We start from the raw sequence: 25,976 nt of genomic DNA, 5'->3' as shown, positions 1-25,976 counted from the left end.
TGTGGCAGTAGGGAGGCAGGCAGAGTGACTGCTGCCATACTGCCCTGGTTTGGAGGTCTGGTCCTGCTTTCCCATTGGTCAATAGAAATTCTCAGTGTAAAACCTAAGATACAGGCAAGCCTCAATGCAGGTTGAGATAAAATGGTTGGGCAAGCTGCAGTCAGCCTTTAGCAATTGTCACAGAGCTCAGCCAGCTGGAACATGCTCAGCCGTGGTAGCGGTGAGCTGATCCCCGTGGCACCACGCTGTGGCACCTCTTGGCCTGGGAGAAGGAGGGCAGCCGGGGCTCAGTGCTGCTGTGGTGGGGGAGTGGGGGAGTGGGGGACATGCAGCCGTTCCTCATGTCCTGCAGTGCACCCCATTGCCCCAATACCTCCCTTCCCTCAAACCCATCTGCTCCTGCAAGTTGCTCTGAGATCTCTCTGCAGTACTGAGGAGTTGTATTTCTTGCTTATGAGAGCTGCTGTGGTTTAACCTGCACACACACACAAGGCAGACATGGTGCTGTCAGCAAAAAGAGTCTTTAAACCATCACGGTCAGCCTTGGACAAGAAGGAGAGTCAGCTGCAGGGGCAGTTAACATTATCATGCTGATACAGAATCATCTACTTCAGTAAAATATCACTTTGGAAGTGACGTAATTATACCAGACACTGTGTGCAAACCAGACCTCAGTGCACTCTGTGAAGAGCTGTCATTCCCAATCAGTCAGATCTTCAAAGACATTAAGATACCAAACCCCCACAGCTTTTAAGGGTATGGGGATGCCTTTGGTGGGAGTCAGGCACCCAAATGCTTATGAGTCTCAGAGCCTTGCCCCAACCCGGGCTTTGCTTTCTGGCTTACTCATACTCAGTCTTGCAAACTACAGTTCCCTGGGCACACAGCAGCAGCCTTGTGATTGCACAGGGAACAAAGGTGAGCAGTAAGTGAAACAGATTTTTTTTTTTCAGTAGACTCAGCAATCCCAGTGGCCTGGGAAGGATTTTCTAACATGAGCAAAGGACTGGTAAGGAGAGGGAGGTGCCACTGGGAGTTCCCTGTCTATTCTTACCCTCTTCAGCTTGCGAATGAAGAGGGTCAGCAGGAGCCAAAAGAGCGTTGCAGCCACGCAGGTACAGGTCAGGGTTATTAGCTCCAGGTTGGACCTCTCCAATGTGCCTGGGAAAATCAAGTGGCAAACATTTTAGAAAATGACCTGCAAAGCAAGGGCACTTTATGTTTCTTTGCCATTAAAATCAAATACGAGGAAGTACTAGCTTCTTTTCAATGGAAAAAAAAAGGTCTCCCTAGCAAAGCTGTTGTATTGAACACAGCAAAATTGCATTCAATCCATCCATAAGTTTTTAAGCAAAAAGTCAGCTCTTCTTTCGGGTGCAGGAGGTGAAGTAAACCAGGCTGAGGATGGCCAGTCAGAAAATAATTTCCTTTTGAGGTGGAAATTCAGCTGCAGGGTATTTTTAGCCAAATTTTCCCTGTGTGAGAATGTGTGTGGGCCTGCATATGCAGTTTCACCCCACCCCACTACAACAGTGAAACCCATCTGGCCAAGCCCACATCTGAGAGAGGAGCAGAGGTCTTGAAAATGCTCAATCCCCAGCAGCCTTGGGAGAAGATGGGGCTGCACAGAGGGGCCAGCTCTGCTGGCCCTTCCCAGGGAGCAATGCCGTGGTGTGAGAGCTGCTGCTAATGTGCAGGAGAAGCTCCAGGGAGAGCTTGTGCTGATGTAGACACCAGTGACCCGGGGCATGCTGCAGTGCTGCTGCTTGGGTTTTGCTGTCCAGGATGTTTGATGCCTTTCCTCGGGCACTGTGCCTGCTCTGCCCCAGCTCAGTGAGCTCTTCTGTGCTGATGGCTGAGCCCTGCAGCCTGCAGATCCATCCCAGCCGTGCTGGAAACCCACCAGCCCTCACCAAAAACCTTGCTGAGGGAGAGCTGGGGGCTCCCTTGGAGGCTCGTTGTGCAGCCAGCAGGAGTCCATGAGCTCTTCTTCCCATGGCCTGGATGGATGAGGTCTGGCACCTGTGAGCTCAGCTCATACAAAGCATGGCACGGGGGTCTTGAGCCCCATCCCCACTGGGCAGAAACCTGAGGCGTAGGGCCTAGTGCTCCCTCCAACGTGCTGGTCCCCGGGCAGGCTCTGTGCCCTCAGATCTGTCGGTCACACCAGAAGCACGGGACCCTGAGGGGACACGGGACCCTCTCCTTCCCCAGCAGGACCTCGCAGAACCCAGCTGTCAGGGAGCTGGGAGAGCTCTCCAAACCAGGGAACAGATTAAGCACAGAAAGGGAAAAACAAAAACAACAACGACTGAAAACGGAGCAGCAAGAAAACATGAACATTAGAAATCTGGAGAGTATTAGAGCCCACTGACAGCTCTTAAAAAAAAAGCCAAAATAAAATTCACTTCAGACTGCTATTTAGGGACTAGTAAAATGGTTTCAGAGCAGTCTGTTTTGCAAATCCTGTGATCGTGTCAAAATACCACACTTCCCACAATATGTTTTCCATCTGATTGGTAGCAAATGCAAAAATACACCTCATGCTCTGCCTCTTATTCTGATACACCCTCTGGAGAGAGAAAATGAGAGGACAAGGAGGAGTAACTCTGAACATGATTTCACAGTAGTTTTGTCAACTGCACTTGCAGCAGTTTCAGACCCCAGGCAGCTCGGTGTTACTCCTGACACATGAAAAAGGGATGATTGATGTCTCACTGGTGGGCTTACTGGGTAATCTAGAGGGATGTGCTGCCTGGTTTTAGGCAAGGCTACAGAGCTTTGTTCAGAGCTTGAATTGCTTCCTGTAGCTGCAGCTTAACTAACATAATATCTTCCCTCCTTAAAGGTGATAATCAGATTTGTGTTTGTGCCCTATATCTAAGATTCCTCTGGCATGTTCATTCTGAAACTTTGAGACTAAAGCTCATTGAAGAAAAATACAACTACAAATGGAGATATAAATTATTGATTTCTCCAGAATACCAAGAGTGTTAATTTTTTACAAGTATTTTTGTAAAGTCTTGATTTATCTATGGGACAATTTGATGGCATAAATGATACAGCCTAATTCAGCTTGCCTATCCTCTGGCATCAGGCTTTCCTTTTGCATATGGATACTCTCCCCTTGCTTCTGAGCAGCACTTGTGCAGATGGTGAGTAATAGTTTCTGACATTTATTCAGCAAAACCTGGAGGGGCTGAAGGTTCATTTGTTGCCACTGGTCCATATGGCAGGACTCAGAAAACCTGTGAGGCATGGTATGGCCAGTACTGGGGTGGAAGGCAGCAACTCCCTAACCACTACTGTATGCTGCTCAGGAATTAGCGAAGAGACACAAAGATGCTGTCTTTGAAATGTCCAAGAGAATTTAGGCAACCAGAAAGTATTTCTCCAGGCTGGTGTTTGGCTGGGTTATCAAATGCTAGATTCCTAGTCTTGATAAAAGCCTTGCAGCCAGAACTGTCTGAGTGCCTCTCAGCTGGATAGGAAAAGGTTTGATTTGAGGCAGAACAGGCAGAAACACTCAGAAGAGGGTTTAGGATTAGCAGAGTTTGGAGAGGCTGTAAGCAGGACTAAATCCCTCTCTCTGCCCCATAGCCCAAGATTTCTGGCCTCCCCTTACAACCCTCTCAAATCTTTACCCACCAGCAACCTCATTAGACACAGATTTTTCCCCATGTGCAGCTCTGCCCAATCTGCCTGCAGCAAGCTGCAGCCCCCTTCCTGCCCCAGAGCTCCTCCAACAGCACCACACCCCACCCCCCACCCCCCCCCCCCCGCCATCCCATGTCTCTGCAGTGCTGCAGAATTTCCATCCTTGGAGGTTTTCATGACCTGGCCAGGCAACACCATCACTGACTGGATGTAGTGTTGGTGATGATCCTGGTTTGAGCTGAGGTTGAACTAGAAACCTCCAGGATTCCCTTCCAACCCCCTTTGGTGGTCTTCTGAGGTAACAGGAGTCTAAGTGTCCCCTGGTGTTCACCTTTTCTCTTAGTCACCCACATAATCCAGGCTGAACCTAATTCAGTAGCTGAGGGAATTCCAGTTAAACTTCATGGAAACATTCCTGATGACTTCAGAGTCAGAGTGACCCCAAGGCACAATGAAGTTTTGAGATACAAAGTCAGAAAGGTAGATAAAAAACCAGACAGTTATTTAAAAAGCAAACACCATTTTCATAGTGTCAGAATAGTTCAGTGAATGCTTAATAAATGTGATGCTTTCCTTTTCATCAGCAGGGATCACATTAAGTTATCAAGCATCAGCTTTAAGACAGGGCATGTTGCTGTGTTCATTTGCTTGTTATAGGTCCAAATTTCGGTCAGCACAAGCTGTAAAAGATGCTCCTTCCTTCATCAACACATCCCCTTCAAATGGTGCGGCACCTCTGCAACTAGCTGTATTGCTGGCTCCCACTGAGAGAGGGTGCAAGGGTGCCCAGGAGGAGAAGCAGGGCAAGGCTTTCATGGCAAGTCATCCACTCTGTGAGCAGGGTGACCCCTCGAAAGAGAGCTACTCAAGACAGCCTGTGTTCCCCCTGTGCCCAGCAGCTTGTGTCCCCAAGCTTTTAGGGACATACTCCCCTCTGTGTGCTGGGTGCTCTGGCAGCCATTTGCCATTCCTGTTCCATCCTTGCAGATTCATGCCTCTTCAGTTCCTCAGCCAAGAGCAAGCGGACAGCTTGCTCTGACATGTCCACAAACGTGGCCCCTCTCCTCCTCAGACAGCTCAGCAAGCACGGCTTCCAAACCAAACACAGGCTGCAATTATTTAAAGATGGTCCTTTGATTCCACCATCCATTCATCCATCTCGGATACAAAAATAACACATTGTTTTATCTCTGAGTATAAGAATGTTTTTTCAGAGGAAATAAAGAGAGCAGACAGTTTCCTTCCTGACTCATTCACAAACTACTCTTCCAATCTGCTAAACATGGCCATCAACACGAGGCATTGCTCTGCTCCCTTTGATCTGCAGCCCCGTGCTCTGAGAGCCGCCGAGATGGAGGGAAGGCTTTGGTGCTCAGAGCAGCAGTCACAGGGTCTCTATTTCTCAGAAAGACAAACAAGTGGCAAAGCCTAGAGAGAGCCCCACGTTTAAGCCCTGATCTCGTCCCTCCAGGCTTAGGAATGGGGTGAGAGGCTGCCATTCCCTGGGAGAGGGACAGACACTCCAGGTCAGCATAGGAATGAGTGAAAAAACCTCCAGTGATGTCCCTTCATGTAGTAGGACATGGGTGGAATGGCATTTTCCTTGATCACAGTAGATAAGACAAACTCTCTCTCTTTTTCTCATCCAGTCTCAAAGCTATACATTTTAATATGGTAGTCTTCATCTACTGTTTATTTAAGAGCGCCTATAGAAGTCATACAAGACCATTGTCAGTGGTCCCTCGAGACTTATAACCAGAGAAGAAGCCTTCCTGGCTGCTCTCTTTTCTCTCCTCTGGATCATGGACTAGGAGATATGACTTCCTAGAAGCCATCTGACAGAATGCTTGTGGTTGTAATAAATAGTCAAGCTACAATGATGTTAAAAATCAATACAATAATGAATTACATTGTCCAGGACTATCAATTAGTAGGATGAATTGGACAGCAAGCACTTAGGCACAAGTTATTCTTTTAGCTATTACAGCAGCCATAAAAACCTTAGCATTATTGATGAGGAGATAGGCGTTTTTAACTCCTTGATTACATCAGTTAGAGCAGCCCACACATACATACACTTATCCCTGACCTTTTAATGCAAAAACATCATTGTATCATCATGATCACCATTAACTGAGACTGCTAACACACTCATGGCAGAAAATCAATACTGATTTACTAGCTGTAACTGTCTTCTGCTGTAGGGTAGTATCCAAATACTCAGTAGTATTCAGACACATTTAGCAATTTTATGAGAACATCCACAAAGACATGGCACTGACATATGGACAATGTCAACCTACTTCTCTTATCTCATAATATATGAATTAAAAGGGTATTCAATGAAACTGAAAACTCACTGAAAAAACTTTACTTTTATGCAATGTAAAGTTACTTGATAGAAGTCACTGCCACAGCCCTGAGTCAAGCTTGGCAGAAGGCAGAAAAACGCTGGACATATTAAATGACTCAAAATAGCTCAAGTACTGGTTACAGAAATAGCTAGATCATACCTACTTCTTACAAGTACCTTTGAAAAATGCATATGTAGTTATCAGTAGGCTAAAATCTTCTAGTCTGATTTGGCAGTTCACTTTACATCGAAAATAAACAAATGAAAATATCTCAGGCCTCTAATTTCTATGGAATTAACCTGAAATTGGAAACTGAGTGGGTAAGAGAGGGCTCCTTATTCTGTTTTTTGTTTGTTTTGATGATACTAAATTTACATTTGTATTCTACCCTGACCTGATCTTTGTTGGGTTGAAGCAATTCTTCTTTTTAGGTCAGTGTAAACATGCTCTGAGTTAGCATTTCCTGCTAGGCTTCCTTTCCAACCTGGTACGCTTCCCTTGCTAAGACTTCCTTCAAATTGCTACCTTCAGAGATCACCACATAAGCCCCAAGACATATTCCCACCCTTCCAGCCTGAGTAGGAACATCATCCTGGCAAGCTTGCTCTTCCCATTTAATGTCGTGCTTTACCTTGTACTGTGACATATGCAGCACTCTCCACAGACCCTTTTAAGTTGGTGGCTATACACTGGTAAAGTCCTTCATCCTCCTCTTTTACTCTTTCGATAAACAGCATTCGGCTTCCGGGCCCTAAAATTATTCCTGTGAAATGAAATATTTTGCAATGAGAAGGAGCCAGGATATAAACAAAAACAGGCCCTTGTGTAATAATATCTGCTTCAAGTTCTTCTCAAAAGAAATCTGAGCCACAGACTGCACAGCACAATGTTATCTGCAGGAAAGCCACATATACTTGGATGTTTTGGGAATCTTTTGGAAATCAGTGTTTACAAAGCACTTGTGTGAATGAAAAAGCTCAGCCTAAGGGAATGATCTTGGGAGCCCTTGGTACCGTGTGTATTGATTAGCACTGTGACTACACTTTCATCCAGGTGAGTCCTTCAGCATGTCTCCAGCTTTTGGAAAATGGGTGGTCTGATTACTGCACTTACAGGCAGCTGCTCCAGAAGCAGCTCAAGCTTAGAGCACTTCCAAGACCCAGCTCCATGCATCCACACTGGCCTTATGGGCAGCAGACTCGCTCCAAATCTCACTTGTTCATGTGGCACGGAATGATGGGCCCCTTTGCAGAAGGACCCCAGCTAGTGCAAAGAAAGGTCCCATGAGGTACACCCTAAAACATAGGAGTTATCTGAAGTTTTCAACATCTTGTTTATCCCAGCTAGGTCAATCCAGAAGCCAGCCTGGTCATTACTCCAGCAAGTGAGGAAGAGGCAGGGAGCAGATTTGGCCTCAGGACTGCCTCTAAGGGACCATATAGCCAGGAAATGCACAGTCAAGTACACACTTGTGTGTTTGGCCTCATCAGAACTAGTGCCCCATCAAAATGTATTCCCACCATCTATTTCAGGAACGTAACTCTGCTCTGACCTACCCTCTAGAGATATTTTCCTGGCTCCTAACTTTATGTGTTGTATTACACCCAAGTTAGACACATAACTCTAATTTTAGAAAATAGTGTTAGTGCACATTACAATGATGTAGTCACTGTAAAGCTTCACGGAATCTGACTCTAGATTAAGTTCAGTGCCTGGGCTGCAAGTCTGCACAGGTTTATAACTCACTTGGAGAAATCCCCAGTTTTTCCCAGTTGTCTTATTCATGCTATAGTAATTTCCAATAATGCAGGACAGAACCACAAATACAAAATTTCTAAAACATTGTTATTGAAGACTATGCTTAGGATTCAAGTTCCTACAGACCAAACCTCCTTGAACATTTTTGCTGAGCCTGTAACACTAGCTCATTGCATGGTTTTGATCCAAATGTGGATGAATTACCATGAGAAAGGTTTTGCCATTTCCCCCATCATTCATCTCCACCTGAAATCTCCAAGGAACACTTCCGTGACTGTGGTGCCAGCAGAGCTGGACATGTAGCCTCAGTTGATCTTTGAAGCCACATTCCAGACACAGCAGTAAACATCTCCCAGAGTTTTCCTGTAGCTGCAGCATGTCACCTGGGAAGCTGCTCCTTTCTGCTGTGTGAGACCTGGATTCCTGTGCTGTCAGCAGACGCATTTTGGTCTGGTGGCTAGGTTGTAAATCAAGAACAGACTTTGCATGCCCAACCACAGACTCCCCCTGGTACTCCCTGTGCACATCATGTAAGCTTGGTTTTCTTGCGCCTAGCTATACGCTGGCCAAGACACCTGATCCTTAGGCTCCCTCTATAGTAAATGGAGAGAAATATGCTTCTCTGGAGATGACTCTTCTAAGATGCAAATTGAGATCTATATTTTTTCTACTGACTCCATAGAGATCCGTTATGTCTACACCTCCAGCCTGGCTGAGGTTTTGGAGTGAGACTGAATAACCCAAAGCACCCATGCTGCCTGCCTGTCTATAATGCTCAGGCAATACTCCTTCCTTACATCTGGGTACCGATGACAATGACTCTGTAAATGGCTACCTAAGGCAGACAGGTAAATTAAAAGGCTGTAAAAGGTAGGCAAGTACACAGAGCTCTCACCTGATTCTTGCTGTATTTCCTCATGGTTTTTAAACCAGGATATCTGGGGCTCAGGGATGCCACGAACCTGGCACTCCAACATGGCAGAGTTACTAGTGTTCACTGTCTGATCCATAAGGTGCCGCAGCAGGGCTGGTGCCTCTTGAGCTACAAGACAAAACAACACCTCTGTTTTACATTCTCGCAACTGTGGGGGTTTAATTATCTTCCCTACCAGCATTTTACTGATGTTAGAGGTTGCTATGGCTGTTCTACCAAGTTCATTTTGCACATATCTTATTTCTGTTCCAGTTTGCTTGAGAGCATTTGGTGTGTACAGAGTACTCCCGTTACTCAGTGATACCAGGTTATGACGACCAATGAAGACTCAACGATTACATTGTTTAAAAGATTTCCTCAGTTCCATTACCAACCATATTTGTTTATCAAAAGCAATGAGTTTCTATGAAAGCTCAGAGTTTTGCATCATCAAGAGAAACAAACTGTGACACCAAGTTTTTAACAATTAGCAGGACACCCTTGTAGCAGAGTATCTCTGCATCACTGATAGCACCATGCACCTCTGTACACCACGATACCTGTGAATGTGACTTTTATAATTTACTTACTTCAAAGAGTACAGTTACAAATCATATTCAGTAAACTCACACAGTCTAAAACCCGAAATCATAAGCACAAAAGTATTGTGTTACATGTCTCAAAGTCTTCATAAATTCTTCCACTTTTGCATTTCACCACAAGGCCTGGCCAAACCACACCACAGCCTGCTTGCCAAAACTGCGCTGGTGAGAAATGTGCCTGTGTCCTCCGGCATCCCACAGACGCTGGAAACCCTGACGGCAGGGGCTGAAGCTGAGTGCTAGCAGGCCACAGAGCATAGCAACACCGCTCCTGTTTTATCTACTGACATTCATATGAACGCAATGTGATAAAACACATTTCCATGACAGTCAGTGACAATGAGTATTATGAGTATTGGAAGCACATCTCATCTGTTCTGCTTCTGTTCAAGGGCGTCCCAGAAGGGCATTTCAAAAACACTCTATAAACATCATGTTAAAGTCATCCCTGAAAGAAGCAAAACGACGAATCTTTCTCATCCTCATTTCAACCCTTTGCCACTCTTCCCATTTTGTACAGAGTCAAAGGCTGTTGTGACAAAGACCAAGATATTTGCAACGTTTATGCACATTCTATGGCAACATCGTTCTGTCATATTTGCAATGCTCACATTATCCTTTTTGGTATTTTGGTCCCTTGAAAGCAGTTATGGAGAATGCAGGGAGCTCCTGAGCAATCTCACAGATGCAGATGCTCTGCAGTTTCCCTCAAATTGCCCAGTCTTGCAAGAACCGATTATCTGCAATCTTTCCCTTCAAGGACACTGCCAGGATCAGTAGTTACTAACATGGTAAGACACACATTACAAAATACGACACAAGACAAAACAAAGCAGAAACCAACTCTGTAAATATTTTCTTATAGACTGCAATAGATACCAATACACCAAGTTCAAGTATAATATCAGCTGAATTTCTGACATTCTGTGTTTGGAAGTTTATTCTCTATCCTTTCAGAAAAAGCGACTATCAGACATTTCCATCTTCACAATCATTCTGTTACCAGCTGTAAATAAAAACTCTCCAGAGCAATTAAGCACCTACGTACCACCAGTTTATGCAGTGTGCATGAACTCTGTAATACTAAAAGCACTGTTAAAGTAGGCTATCTTTGCTATGCTCTTACCCCTTGAAATTAATTCATGAACATGCAATGACCAGTTTGGGCTTTTCTGAGCTGCAAGCCTGTAATTTCCCCACGCAATGCTATTTTTTGTTTACAGTGTAGCAGACAATTTGTTCTCTCTTCTCAACCAGTAATGCTCATGAGAGAGGTTGTAAAGTAAAATCTTCATCAGATACCTACACAATAACATGGTCAACAATATTTGCCTTGCAGCCAAGAAGACTGTCCTTGCCTCATTGATACCTTGCCTTGATTTTTGCACATTTCTCATTTTTCACAATACTGTCTATGAAGAGGCACTGTCTGATGCATGTCCACATATGCACGCTGAGAAGAGCTCCACAGTTCACATTTATCAGCAGTCCCTGATGGACACCCCAGCCCAGACATTCAAAATGAAGGCGGACAAGATGACACAACAAAGGCAAATCACACGTTCTGTGAGTTATTTGTGATTAATTTTTAATTTGTTTATAGCCATACACTAAAGATGGGTTTTCATATTAAGAAAAACTTTTTGCTTAAACTTAAGTCACCATTCACATACTTTCAATAATTTCTCTGCTGCAATCAGCTGATTTTTCAAGGACTTGGTCAACCTGAAGATTATTCTCTTTTGCAAACCATCTGTTTTCTCCCTTTCATTTCTGCAGTGAAGACAAGGGGGGCAGTTTCCAACACCCTGCTCCACTCACCCTGAAGCCGAGAGGCTGCCCTGGCCACCAGCATGCACAGTGCAGGGCTCAGCACCCAGGGCAGCCCCCCAGGCTCGTCTCCAGCCCTCGTGCCTGCATGCAAACGCTGCCATGCCGGGCCAAACTCTGCTCTCAGTCATGCCGAGGAACTTCATTGTAGGCAAAGTTTGGTCCAGGGAAATGATGAGGGGGGTCACAGAGGGGAGAAGGGGTTACTGGCGTCAGAGCACTCAGCCAACCCGGGGCAGTAAGGAGGGAAAGTTTGCATTTCCAAAAGCAAACAATGGCAAACAAGGGGAAAACATTACAATTTGTTCATTTTGGAGTTTACTTTTATATTGCATCCATTTTTGCCCTTTGTTATGATTATGTTGTCTGTTCACTTATTTTTATTAATCAGTACAAAAATATAAATACAAGTTTTAATTTTAACACTTAAAAAAAAAATATAATTCACACCTGTCTCCCTAAATAATATATTACACAACAGAAGGCAGAGAAACTCCCCAAACCAATGAGATTCTCCAGTCATCTGAGGACATCAGAAGTGACATCAGTAGTTTTTTTATCTGGCCTCCAAGAACTGCTTTCCTCAAACATTTCCAGTGAGGTTTCTCTGTGCCTCCCAACACGGGCAGCCACATTGGGATGTTATGACATCCTTGCACAGTGTGGCCCTCCAAGCACTGGTCGAGACCAGGCTGGTGGGACGTCCACCCAGCAGTGATACACATCATCGCAATTCACAACAGTTTCACAGAGGAACAGTCTAATCACCACATCTCTTTTTTTTGACCCAAACTCATATTGCCTGGCAACTGGCTGCTACAAGTCATTACGCTCTGGCTCCCAAGGCCATGGAAAATTCTTAATGTCCTGTCATCACCGCCCACCTTGCCATCAAATGTCTTCTCACAAAATAGCCTCGTAAAAAAAGGGATTCTGTATTGTAATTCTTCTGAAGACTTGCAAATGCTAAAGAGTGCGCTTGTCCATTTTTAAGCAGTCACCAATGATTTCGCTTGCTTTTTAGGCATGTTTTAGAAAAAAAGAGAGCCAGATCTCTTTGCAAGAACACATTGTTTCTGGAAGCCATCACACTAATAATGAACAAAAGAGCTACTGTATACAAGCAGGCTATAGGTGACATTTCAAGATATAAATGATTATTCTTTTCTTTACTCTGACAACTTCCAGGTTATCAATTGTTTTCTAAGCATTTTAGGCTCCATGAAACTGGCATTATGGGGAAATGCTATTGTTTACCCTTTCACACTTGACAAAAGCAATTCCCACGTGAAAGACAAGTTTAGCCGTGGGACACAGCCTCGATACCTAAAGGAGGAAATAGTCTGGTGAGTTCCCAAGCGCAAGAAACTGTCATGTTGTCACCCTCTATTTTAAAAGCACAGCCACTTTGTTCCTTTGCTGTAGCTATTTTGGTCACTACAGTCTGTTTTGTTATGGCTTATGTAAATGCTATATAAATGATCAATCATAAATGTAACCAAAAATAATAAAAGCTATGTACTGTAAAAAAATAAAGTTATCAGATCTATTAAAAATAGTAACTTCTTTCTTATACAGAATTTATAATACACAGAAACATCTCATAGCAAAATCATAACGAAGGAAAAAAAGGGGAAACGCTCACAAGGAAGTCTTAGGTTGCCCTTAATTCTCCTTCAGCAGTGTGGCCAGTTCTTAATCCCCATAATAAATCCAATTGTCATTTGCATACCAAAAGCAATGAATATTTTTAATGGTTTCAATTTTGAATTTGTATTTTTAAAAACATATTAAACAACTCACTGTGCTGGCTGCAACCTTGTCAGTCATGTTAGTGTAATATTTCTCATTTAATAAAATAATTACAACATTACAAATTCCTGAATCTTCAGGCCAGGAGCAATACTCACACTTTTATCAGTAGCTTTTTACATTAGTGCAGAAATGACTTTAAAAATTGACCAACACAGCAACTGGAAGTCTACCTGGATTTATTTGGAGAAACATGGTTCATGTCTGTCAGTTTTAAAATCATCATTATTATAAATGATATGGTAGGTCTGTGCATTATATCAACATTTTTATTTCTTCCCTGCATACTTCTTTTAGAAGATACTTTTTAAGATTAATGTACTTTAGTGTAGAAAATAATTTCAAATAAATAAGCATTAGAACTTGCTCAGCAGGTAATATTATAAGTCCATCAAGATCAGATTAAAATAAAAAATATATAGTCCAGTCAATCTCAAATTGAATTGTGCTCATTCTGCACATTCAAGTTAACTTATTAAATGTCCGTTGTTGACTGAAAACAGCAGTTTTTAAAGTTAAATCAGTTTATTCAGCTTTGACACTTTTGATGAGGCCGATATCAAAGTGGAAGAAAAGATTGATCCAAAGTTTTCCTTATCGCTCAGTAGGAGACAGCAAGAGAAAAAATAACAACATGCAAAATGTAGCACAGGGGATCTTCCAAACCCCAGCTTCCACGTGCCTTGTCAAAGCAGAAAACACCCGTCTGAACTCAACTGGAAGCTCACGCGTTACGATTTTGTTTGCTATTCCTCCTACGTCCAACCCATGGGGGAATGTGCACCACCTCAGGGCCTGAAAGGTAGCAACAGTAATAAAAAATCAAGATGATATGAGACACCTGTTACTGTTTAATGAGTCCTTTAATGTTTTACATTGCTTTGTGTTGTACAATCATTCCTTGTGCTTTTATATTTGAGGATCCGAGAGTAAACAGCCTTTTTGTTGCAGTGCTCACCTCTGATTGTAACGTCTTTCTTTTGAAGCACTTCTTTCCCCGTGTATATGTTCCTTGCTCGGCAGGCATAGGTGCCTGAATGTGCCAGGGAAACATTCTTGATGGTCAGAGTGAGGGTGATGGAGTACTCCTTGTTGAGAGACCTTTTTGCTTTTGTTTGATTGTTGACCGTCCTCGGTAAAATCCAAGCAATGTCTTTGTACAGGAATTTGTTGGCTGAACAGGACAATACCAAATTCTCTCCTTCAATGGGCATTTTTTCCAAACTAATATGGAATCCACTTGGTACATCTGTCAAAAACCAAGAACACTTTTAGTTTATATGAAATGAATAAGCCAAAATTAACACGGCATATATTTTCCCCTTTATCAGGAAGCTTTTGAACTAAACAATGTCGCTGTCTTCCTGCTGAAGTCTCTAATCTTGCCTTTCATATGCTAGCCTCCAGCTATTCTTATAATTTGTCTTGGAGCTATGAGACACTTGGGCTCAGACATCAGTTGGTGTAAACTGAAGTTGCTCTTGGAAGTAATGAGTTTGTATAAAAGTTATGCCAAGTTAAGACAGACTGGGGCAAGGTACCAAAAGCAGAATTATTTAAAGACAGCACAGTGGGACTATGAAAAAGGAGGATAATTTTGATCTCAGCTCCAGCTTGTGAGCTGCATGAGAGAAAATGAATCTCAAGAGGACAGTAGAAAAATACTGCAGCTCATCATGCTTAGTTATATTGTTTTCTTGTTATTCATAAATATTCAGACAAATTATGTCTATTTCTTTAAAATGCTTCAAATCCTGAGAAATCACTGAATCTGTAATTACATGCCTGTGATTTCCCTTGGAACAGAGGTATTTACCTTCCATGCATTTAAAGTGTGTCATCCACCCAAGAGAAAAGCAGAAACAATAGTCCCTGGCCTGGGCGGTCAGCTGTGTGCAGGCAGCACTAGGATGAAGATCATTCTATTCAGGCTGCTTGGCATTAAACATACGTGAACAATATTTCCACCTGAGAGAAATCAAGGATCATTGCACTAACCGTTTACTAAGTGCTTAAGTTTTCACATGGATTTTTCATAGCAGATATTTCACGCAGGAATAATTTCACCAACGATGTAAAAAGTCATACTTGAAAAAGACATATTTGCAGTTCGTTGTAATGGTACTACAGCTTCCTCCACCTGGGGAGAGGTGCAGACCTGCGGCGATACCAACTGCCTCCTGGTCGCCTCCAGCCGGGGCTCACCCTCCAGCAAGGGAGAGTTACGCCACTGCCCTCAGTGAAAGTAGAAGCAAGTTCCTGAGAGAAAGCACTTCCAAGTTTTACTCCTAGAGTGCAACCTCTCTTGGTTTATTTGTAGCCAATATTCTGATAAAGTCATTTCCTTCTTCTCGGTCAAGTGACATTGACTTTGGCCATTTTCAATTGTTCTTTCACTGTTGATTGCTATGGTACTTGGCTGTGAACTTGACTCAAAATCATAAGAATGGATTTGTCTTTCATAAGGGAGAATTATGCCTTCTTTTCTTGTCTCCTGGAGCACGAACAGCTCAATACCAACTTTCATTCAGTTCCATGCTTACCAATGTCACTTCGGGTCTAATGACACATCAGCAGGGACAGATAAAGAGTAGATCTCCAGTGAATAATATCCCACATCGTTCAGTAACCTCAGACTAATTCATCAGAAAGTTCTCCCTAAATCCCCACAATGCAAACTGAGCTGCCTTACCTCCCCAGGGGGACCATGAACATGATCTACTCACTGCTGCCTTTCAAAGTTCTGCCTGTTGAAATTCTGGCATCAGTTTATCCCCTAATATCCTCTTTTTCACACTTAGCCCTGAGTGTTAAGCACAGAGTAAATGAGCTCCTACGAGTCCTGGATTGAAATTTCCTTTGACTGTAAATGCCTTCCAGGGAGAGGCCTGATTTCTGTTGGTTGAACTCATCATGCCCTTGCAGTGGGAGCAAAGTGTGTGCCTGTCATCAGCTGCAGTTCAGATGTGTAGTCCATGGATCAGCCTAATAGAGGCAGTGACAATAATATATTAGATTGGATATTAAAGACACTGTGATGACTTGTTCCTCTTACATTTCATTGAGATCCCCCCTTTTCCTCTCTTCAGCAAACAAAACTGTAAGAAAAGCTTTAAATGTAATGAACTCATCTATGAGTGACTATCATCAGCATCCTTTTTGATATGTAAGAGCTCATGGTGCCAGATTCTGATCTCAGTTAAGAACATGTCGACTGGAAGTGCTACTAAGATGAAACCTTTCCTTACATGGGGTAGATCATATTTAGCCTAAGCCATCAAAATGTAGACAACTACTTTAATATAGTTGCTTTGTGTATAGGCAAAAGTTTACAGCCCATGGAGTGACACAGGCACCTCCAAAGGGCAATGCAACCCATTGCCTTAAGATGAATCCAATTCCAGAGATCCTGATCCCTCACGCTTAATTATGAAGAGATCCTACATGACCGGTTTAGGCTTAGATACCTAACTTCAAGGCTTAAATTAGATGAAGTGAATCCTACGCTTGATTTTGTTAAAAATCATAGAATTCAAACACACTTAAAAGCAATCAAGGGTCCAAAGTTTTTATCGTGGGTAAGTATTTGGATGAAAGAAATTGCTATGTCTTACCCACAGTACATTTCAAATTGTTCTGATATGTGTTGGGAAAGCCAGGGTATGGGTCTGAAATACTGCTAATTTTTGGCTTTTGCAGATGCCAGTACTCAGTAAAATCCAGAAAGAGCCAAGCAAAACTCTTAAGATGAAACTAAAGATCTCTTGGGACTGAGGCAAATGAACTATTTTTAACGTAAAATGATAGCATGCCAACAGAATAATATAGTTGCAACTACTTCCATGTTGTCAGGTCTGGAGTTCTTCCTAGATGTGTCTTCTGTGAAGAAAGACTGTTTTCTGAATAAATCTAGGGACAAAAGCAAAATGCATAGGATTCCAAGAGAATCATTTGTTTAAAGGCTACGAGCCCCCTAATATATGACACCTCTCACTGATTGTTACAGGCTCAGGCTAGCTAAGTAATGTGGCTGGGAATAATGTAACAGGGTTTTATTTACTTTAGTGATTTGAAGCTTCCTGTGGAAATAGCTCCCAGGTTTCCTGATGGAAGATTTTGTTTATCTTTGCCAAGCACCATCAGGAATCTCAAAATAAAATGCGCTTAGTGACATTGGGAAACCAGGGAGATAAGGCAGAGCTGTTCCTGTTTCACCCTCTGTAATTGCAAACACACCCATGGGCCTGCTGTGTGCCAGCAAAACAGCCCAAAATGTAGGGAAAGGGGCAGACTGGAGGGAAGGGGGCTACCACAGTTAAATTTGGCATAAAGGTATTGTTACAGAGACAGTTTCCATATCAGTAAGCAGGAGACCTTTCAGAAATCAACTTTCTACAACAGTTTTATATAAGGCTTACAGCTACTTTTGTGCCCTGAACAAAGATTTGCTTTTAGAAATAAGTCAGTGTGACAATAACCCAAAAATGCCCTTCATCTGACAGAGGCCACAGGAAAGAAAAGCTACTCCAGAGCCTATGGACTTCATGTCCTGCACCCTCAGGCACAGTGTATAAAATTATACTACTCTCAAACCTCCCAGAAACATATGCACAAGTTGCACTTCAAGCCCAGAAATAGTGAGATTTACAATAACTTAAGAAAGGGCTTGTTCTTACTGCATCCTCTCTGCTATACCTTCTTGCACTTATTTCCTCACATGTACCTTTCCCTGAAGTGGTGGAACATGCCACCACCAAACTAGGGTTGCTGGGACAAGCTCTGCCTTCTCACCACCTTCCCAACGGCTTCTGCCTATAGAAAAGAGACTCCTCACACCACCACAGCCACTGCACTAGAGCACGTGCATTTTCCCATCCCCAGGACAAGACCTGAAGGTGATTGCCTCCAAGAAAAGGGATTCTTCCTGTTCAGGACAGGCTTCATCTCCATCTGGTCTTTGGAGTCCTTTCTGGCTTGTTCCTTTCATAGAGGGCAGCAGCTCCTCTTTCTACAAGGGATCACCTTCTCTTACTTTCAGACACATACTTTTGTGTAGTTCAGGCTGGCTACATATGGCGCCAGCAGACCCAACAACATAAGATAAACTATCCCCAAGCTGTCATGCAAGACCTGAAGTATTGGCTTGGACTCATCAAAAGGAAATAATTTGCAGTGTCCTGTTCACATCCATCAGCCTTCAGCACTCTCATTTTTTTATTCCCTTAGTGTGTTTTTCAGCAAATGCTGGATGTGTTTGTTTCATTGACGTGAAACACAGGCTGTTATCCAGTCACAGCAGTCTCAGCCTGATGGAGGAAAATTATGATTGCACTACGTGCGCCCAACTGATGCACTATCTGCAAAAAACAGAAGAATGAGCCTAACTTGATTTCTGCAAGGACAAAACAGTAGTATTGTTTAATTTGCCTTCAGTCAGTGCAACTGAGCATCAGAGGATTATCAGGACTTTCCATGTCACACAACTGAAGTGATTAGCACCAGGAATTCAAAGGACAAACACATTTAAACTTCACCACCCTATACAGAAAGTTTGCCACCAGTCAAGATATTAAGAATTTCCAAGCCATAATAAAGTTGCCAGCCCTCTTTCTGAACACTAGCCAATACAAGCCTTCAAAAGAAAGTCATAATATTCTGTATGTTCTCATGCAAGCTTTGGTATCAAGAAGAAAGATTTCCTTCTATCCCTGGTCAAGATCTAAGAATGTGAGATCTAAGTAGGGAAACTAATTCCTTCAAGTCACTGTACTAAAATATCTGAAACTACCATCAAAACTTTGAAAGGGAGATTTGGATACAGCAAATGGGGCCCATCAAAATACAGCTTCATTTGGTTTCAGGATCTTCCATGTGTCATTTTGAAGTCTGAGGAGTGAGAGCTAGAGAAGGCCAAATTCAGCATCTTGCATATTAAAAAAGCAACAGCCTCAGTGAGTGACTCTCAGTGACTGCTCAAAGTTACATGTGAAGTCCCCATACCAAAATGAGAATACAGCGCCATTGGCACATTAATTTATGGAGAACTATGCGTTGTTGTTTAGCCTTCTGTCCAAACAGACACAATGTAAGTATAGGGATGAAAGCAAAACTGTGATTTGAGAGCAGGGACAGCAGTCATCTTCAAGGTGGCAAATGTTCTTGTCACATCCATTAATAGAACATGGGGGATATTCTTCTTGTTTCTGTATTTTAACAAACAACCTGCCTATGTGTCACTTATCTGTTTATACTTCTCATGCTTGTTACCAAATTTCTATATAGATAGATTTCTGTATAGATAATTGGAACTTTCTAAATGTGTAAGTGTATTATGATATGAAGCTTTAGCAGCTGTAGACACCCACAAGCAAGGTCTGCAAGGAGAAGCAGTACCAGCAGCACACAGAAAGAAACAAGGACGGTCATAATGGGTGACTCTCTGTTAAGGGGTACCGAGGTGCCCATCTGCCCACCTGACAGGGAGTCATGAGAAATATACTGCCTTCCAGGTGCTAAGGTCCAACATGTTGCTGAGAGGGTGACACAACTTGTCAAGAGGACAGACTACTATCCATTGCTACTCTTTCATGTGGGCATAAATGAGACCACAAGCCAGAACCTGGGCAGAATCAAGGAAGACTACAAAGCCATGGGGGGTGCGAGTGAAAAGTATTGTTGCCCGCGTTATCTTTTCTTCTGTTTTACCAGTTAGAGGAAAGAGTGCAGCCAGAAATAGACATATAATGCAAATCAACTTCTGGCTTCGTGGATGGTGCCATTGTGAGGGTTTTGGCTTTTATGACAATGGGACATTCTTCAATGACTATAGGCTGTTAGGGAGGCAAAGAAATCTTTGGCAGCAGGCTGGCCAACTTGGTGAGGTGGGCTTTAACTGAAGGACTCAGGGGGTGGGGTCCAAAGTAGCAACACTCATGCCATTGCAATCCACTATGGAGTAGGTCAGGCCAACCAGAACAGCAACAAATGTTCCTTGGTTGTCTCCCAAGATGAGAACCAGAGGACCAACCACCTCAAGTGTATGAGCCCAGGGAAGAAACAGGAGAAACTGGAGCTCCATGCCCAGTCAGAAAGTTATGATACCATAGGAGTAGCTGAAACATGGTGGGACAACTCACATGACTGCAGGATCGTGATGAATGGCTATAGGCTGTTTCATAATGGCAGGCAAGGAAGAAGAGGAGGAGGAGGAGGAGTCACGCTCTATGTTAAGGACAACCTTGAAGGTATAGAATTCTACTACAGCAATTGTGGCAGTGCTATTGAATGCCTCTGGGTCAAGATCAGAGGGGTCATCTCCAAGAGGGATCTTGCAGTAGGCATCTGCTACCAACTTCCAAACTAAGACGATAAGGTCAACAAAGCAATATTTGGATCACTTAAGCAAGCTTCAGGTCAACAGAACCTGGTTATTACAGGTGACTTCAACTAGCCAGACATTTGTTGAAAGAACAATACAGAAGCTCACATCATCCATAAAGTTCCTGGAATGCATAGATCCTGGAATACTTCCTCATGAAAATGTTACATATGCCAACCTGGAATGAGGCACTGCTGGACTTGCTACTCACAAATTAAGAAAACCTGTTTTGTAATATCTTGGTTAGTGATAGCCTTGGCTGAAGTGATCAAAATATTGTGGAGTTTGTGATCCTGCTGAGCACACTGAAGGTTAGTACTAAGACAAAGGGTTTAGATTTTAGAAGAGCAAACTTCAGCTCACTCAGAGCTCAGTTGGAAGGGATTCCATGGGTAGCTTCCATGGAGGATAAAGGAGCTAGTGAGTGCTGGGAGTTTTTCAAGAACGCTCTCCTAGAAGCACAAAACCAGTTCATGCCCTTTAAAGGTAAAGAAATTAGGCAGAGCAAGACCCCCTTGACTTAACTGTGAGCTTCTGAGTCTGCTCAAAACCAAAAGAGAAGTGTATCAGAGATGGTAAAGCAGGCAAATATCCAGTGATTACTACAAAGGCATAGCCAGGGAATAACCAGGGCATGCAGAGATGCAGTTAGAAAAGCAAAAGGTCAGCTTGAATTGAAACTGTCCAGAGAAGTCAAAAACTAAAAGAAAGGGTTCTTCAGGTACATAAACAACAAGCAGAAACAGAAGGAAAGTATTGGTCTGCTGTTAAACAGGAGAGGTGAAATAGTCATCAACAACGCTGAAAAGGCAGAGGTTCTCAACACTTTCTTCACCTTTGTCTTTACCAGCACTGTTAGGCCACAGGCCTTGGGAACAAAAATCCAGGTTGATGCAAACACAGGCCCATGTTAGTGAAGGAAGAGTTGGTATGTGAACTATTACAAGAGATTAGCCCCTACAAATTGATGGACCCTGACAACATCCACCTGAGCGTGCTAAGAGAGCTGGCTGCCGCTGTTGCGAGGTCGTTCTCTGTAATCTATGAGAAATTGTGGAAATTGGGGTATGTCCCAGTACACTGGAATAAGGTTAATGTCACCCCATCTACACTGTAGAAGGGCTTGAAGGAGGATCCAAGAAATTATAGGCCCATCAGTCTTACTTCAGTCCCTGGGAAAGTTATGGAATGAATGAATCCTCCTGGGGGCTATCATAATTCAAATTGGGAAAAGCCAATTTCCAAAATTCAACTGGGAAAAGCCAGTATGGATTCATCAGGGGCAAATCGTTCTTGACAAACCTGATCGCCTTCTATGGCAAAATAACCTGTTCAGTTGATGTAGGGTGAGCAGTGAACATTGTCTACCTGGATTTCTCCAAGGCTTTTGATATGGTTTCCCACAGCCTCCTCCTAGAGAAACTGATGCATTACTGTCTAGACAAGTGGTCTGTGCAGTGGGTGGGAAACTGGCTGACAGGTCGCACCAGAGGGTAGTGGTAAATAGCTCCTTTTCAAACTGGCAATGTGTCATAAGTGGGGTCCCCCAGGGAGTGATATTGGGCTCAACGCTGTTTAATATCTTCATAAGTGATATGGATGATGGAATCAAGTGTACCCTGATGAAGTTAGCTGATGATACCAAATTGAGTGGGGAAGTGGACACTTTGGAAGGGAGAGCCACCCTGCAGGAAGACCTGGATAGGCAGGAAGAGCAGGCTAACAAGAAGCTTATGAAGTTCAGCAAGGATGGGTGTAAGGTCTTGCACCTGAGAAAACATAACCCAGGAGTGCAGCACAGGCTGGGATCCACCCATCTGGGGAGCAGCTCTGGAAAGGGAACTGGGGTTCTTGGTGGACAACAAGCTCAATATGAGTGAACAGTGTGCTGCAGTGGCAAAGAAAGCCAACAGGATGCTGGGTTGCACCCACAAGGGCATCACCAGCAGACATAAATAAGTCATTATCCCACTCTACTCAGCACTTGTCAGGCCACACCTGGAATAGTGTGTTCAGTTTTTGTCTCTGCTACACAAAAAAGATGTGGATAGGCTGGAGAGGGCCCAGAAAAGGGCCACAAAGATGATCAATGGACTGGGAAGCCTGTCATAAGAGGAAAGGCTAGAGAATTGGGTTTGCTCAGCCTTGAGAAAAGAAGGCTTAGGGGAGACTTTATCACCATGTTCCAGTATTTAAAGGATGGCTACAAAGAAGATGAAGACTCCCTGTTCACAAGGAGTCACATGGAAAAGACAAGGGGTAATGGGTACAGGTTATTCCTGGGGAGATTCCAATTGGACAGGAGGAAAATTTTTCACAATGAGAACAATCAGCCAACAATCTCTCCAGGGAAGTGGTCAGTTCCCCAACATTGGACACTTGTAAGATTCATCTGGGCAGGTGCTGGGCCATCTTGTCTAGATCGTGCTTTTGCCAAGAAAGTTTGGACCAGATGATCCCTTCCAACCTGGTATTCTATAATTCTATCACAGCTAGTGAGAATATTTTAAAAATATAAATTTTGGTCCACAGAATCAAGAGCTTTTTCAAGGACGTTTTCTTCCTTTTTTTAAACTAATTTCAGTGTGTGTCTCCTCTCTTTTGTTATCTCTCAGTATAGTAACAGAATGAGTTTCACTAAAATCACTCATCAGAAGCAAGAGATTGACAACAAAAAACAGGTAAAAGAAAGAAAAAATTAAAAAGGATACATTAAAATTATTTTTCCCTTTCAGCTTCAAGATTATGGTTTTGTGATTAAAGTATCAGAATACTTCAACCTTTTTGTCTTTTCTCATATTTCCAAACGAATTGCATTTCTTTAATGACCTACACTGAAAGTTGTCATCAGCCTAAGTGCTCTATGAACTACCACTTTATAAAAAAAAACAAAATAAAATCTTTCACCAGAAAACAAATCCTTTGTAATACCATGTGCAGACTTTATGTTGCTAAATCATGCAGTAGTTATTCTCAAAAACTCATTGTGGGTTTTTTTCAGTATTTCCTGAAGTAAAACATTTAATAATTTCTTTCTGCACCTGAAAACATCTAAACACATCTAGTAATGGAAAAATAACTGGAAACATACTCATACGTGCAGCTAACACCAGTCTTCTCAGTGCCATGGTCCAAATGATATCCAAGGTTGTCTTTCTCAGAAGAGGTAACAAAACTCTGTAGCTTGTACCCTGCCACTTTTCTACCTACAATTTGCCATAGTCCCTGAAAGCTGTGAGGGGCTGCCCAGGTACCCCAGATATCCCTCCTCAGGCACCACACTGCCTGCAGATGCTGGCACTGCTCTGGACACTACATTGTGAGACCTCCTGGTTGGCAGCAGGATGCGGCTGTAGACACCGTCAATATCACATATGAAACTGGCTTACTGGTGTATGAAAATACAGTAAAATTTAATGTATGGAATGATTGCAGAGACTAGGTTGCTATATTTGTGAGCAATTTGTGTTATGCTGGATACTTAATGGAGTGATGAGTCATTCATCAAATTTGGTGTCCTTCTTAGAAATCCAGACCAGCTGCTGTAAAAAACCCTTCCAGGATCACCCAAAAGCATGGTATGAGTTTACAGGTGCACATATTACAACAATTCTCAAAGTGTGGTATATGAAAAAGCCACAACAGCCTAACGGTTATAATGCATGGAACAGGAAACATGTTTGGCTCTAGGGGGGACTAGATCTTACCTGTTACAATAAAGCTGACGTTTCTTTCAGCTTTTCCCACTTTATTGGATGCCACACAGCTGTAGATTCCAGAAGATTTGGCTTCAGCTACAACGAGAGTGCTAGCAGTCTGTGAAGGAAAGAAGAGATTTAGCTCTCATTGGCTCAGAAACTCAGTTAAAGTTTCCCTTCTCTTTTTCTTAAGTCACCATTGGTAGTCCCATGATCCACTCTCTCCATTTGTTCAGTGATGGGCATCACTGGGGCTATTTAAAAGAGATGTCACCATATACAGTTTTGGAAAGGGTGGAAGAATAACAGGAAACAAGCTCCTTGGGTGACCCTTATATTATCTGAGCCATCATAACCAAAAATCTTTGAATGTGTCTTTCAGATTGATTTATCTCTTGCTGCTGATGTAATGATGAGCTATAAAACATGAAGCCTGACACAATGTTGTTCACCCGAGGAGATAAGCATCCTGTAGGAGAGCCAGAGTGCAAAGGGAATAGGTATGGTGTGCCTCAGGCACTTGGATAATGCTGGGAAAAAAGTATCTCTGTTTGGCACTAAATGCATTTAATTTCTCTTTCATTTTCTCAGCTACCTGTCAGGTGAGAAAGGACAGGAGCAAAAGAGATGTTTGCTCTTTTGGACTATTTCCTCTTTTTGGAGTTCATATTTCTATTATTAAATTTCTTTACATTGTATTCTATCACCATCTTAAGATGTTCAGCACACTAAATATTTTCACAAAGTGATATGACTTATAAGATAAGATCTTGGAAGGCCAGGGACCAACAACACCTGATGTGTCTTTAGAAAAATAAAATCCAATGTAATAATAAGAGTTATACCTTCATGGTGATGGAAAACTATGGTCTAATGGCTTGGGCACTAAGTGAAAGAAGAAAGTTATGTAGAAACAATGGAGGTGTCATTTTGATATGGAGCTGAGACATGGGGCATGTACATGGAGCTCAGCAGTGGGACGTGCTCTGAGATACAACTTGGTAGCTTAATTTTCTGTCTTAATGTCTCCATTTTACTTCTTCTGTAAAACATGTTTTGGCTGGAGTTACAGGCAGAGCTGGGACAGTGACGAAAGGAAATTGTGTGGTCACAGAATGCCATTGTTTGGAATTATTTGGCTTTTCTAAAAACCTTCAAAATCATTTTTGTGCAATTAATACATTCTTTTATGTCTGCCTGATTGCTGGAGTCCAGAGACAAGCACAAGAGGGTGAGTCAGTAATAAGGACCAGTTATCTACATTTCTACATAAACACTGGCTAAACATTTGCACTGCTTCTATGTCTCCTACTCAAAAATTTCATGGTTAATCCCAAACTCCTTGTTGAACCCCTAAATCATACAGATCTTCTGGTTTCCCAAAACATTCTTTAGTAGAAAGAGACTATCACTTCTCCTACTAGTCAAGCAAACACAGTGGAGTCAAGTAGTTTGATTTTGGCTTACTTGTTTTAGAAAACTGCCCTACAGCATATTCAAGACTACAAGTGATGCTAACAGCACCTCTACCCTGTTAAACTGTCTCAATGGTCAGTGACTTGTCTGCTAACAAACTACATCTTATTTCTAGCTATAATTTTTCTAATCTACCTTTTTGGCTCTTCTGTGAGATGAAAGAGGCTCTGTAATACCAGATATAATTACAGCCCTTAAAAAAAAATCATCCTGTTTTGCTAAATTCAGTAGATTGACTTCTACAAATTCCTAATTATAAAGTGTGGTTCCAGCCCTGTCTATATTTTGTCATTCTCTTAATTCCTTCCAGTTTTTAAACATAATTTTGTAAAGTGTGGACATGGGGCCCAGCACCAGGATTCCTGCAGCTGTTTTATCAACACTAACTCAGAATAGAAGGAAGTCCCATAACATCTGCCAGAGGGCTAACATGGGTGGTTAAACACTGCTTCTGCCATCCCAGACTTTCCACCACAAAATTAGCTTTTTTTGCATTAG

The 25,976-nt window shown here is 42.6% G+C and overlaps 1 protein-coding gene across 3 annotated transcripts in view; it reads right to left on the bottom strand.

The window, feature by feature from the left end:
- The window catches only part of FLT1 (fms related receptor tyrosine kinase 1), a 115,440-nt gene that overhangs the window by 28,981 nt on the left and 60,483 nt on the right, over nt 1–25,976 (bottom strand). For 2 of the 3 annotated variants that reach the window (XM_074859898.1, XM_074859899.1), the window contains exons 12-16: nt 24,012–24,120; nt 13,885–14,175; nt 8,665–8,811; nt 6,643–6,774; nt 1,055–1,161 (exon numbers count right to left, since the gene is read on the bottom strand). In XM_074859898.1, coding sequence (XP_074715999.1) covers nt 1,055–1,161; nt 6,643–6,774; nt 8,665–8,811; nt 13,885–14,175; nt 24,012–24,120 — 786 coding nt within the window. Of the gene's footprint in view, nt 1–1,054; nt 1,162–6,642; nt 6,775–8,664; nt 8,812–10,846; nt 13,722–13,884; nt 14,176–24,011; nt 24,121–25,976 lie in introns of those variants that run through there. The other variant, XM_074859900.1, reaches the window with a different exon arrangement.

This window comes from Strix uralensis, chromosome 2 (assembly GCF_047716275.1).
Source record: "Strix uralensis isolate ZFMK-TIS-50842 chromosome 2, bStrUra1, whole genome shotgun sequence".
In the NCBI taxonomy this organism is placed as follows: Eukaryota; Metazoa; Chordata; class Aves; order Strigiformes; family Strigidae; genus Strix; species Strix uralensis.
This window is presented reverse-complemented; position numbering and strand designations above follow the sequence as displayed.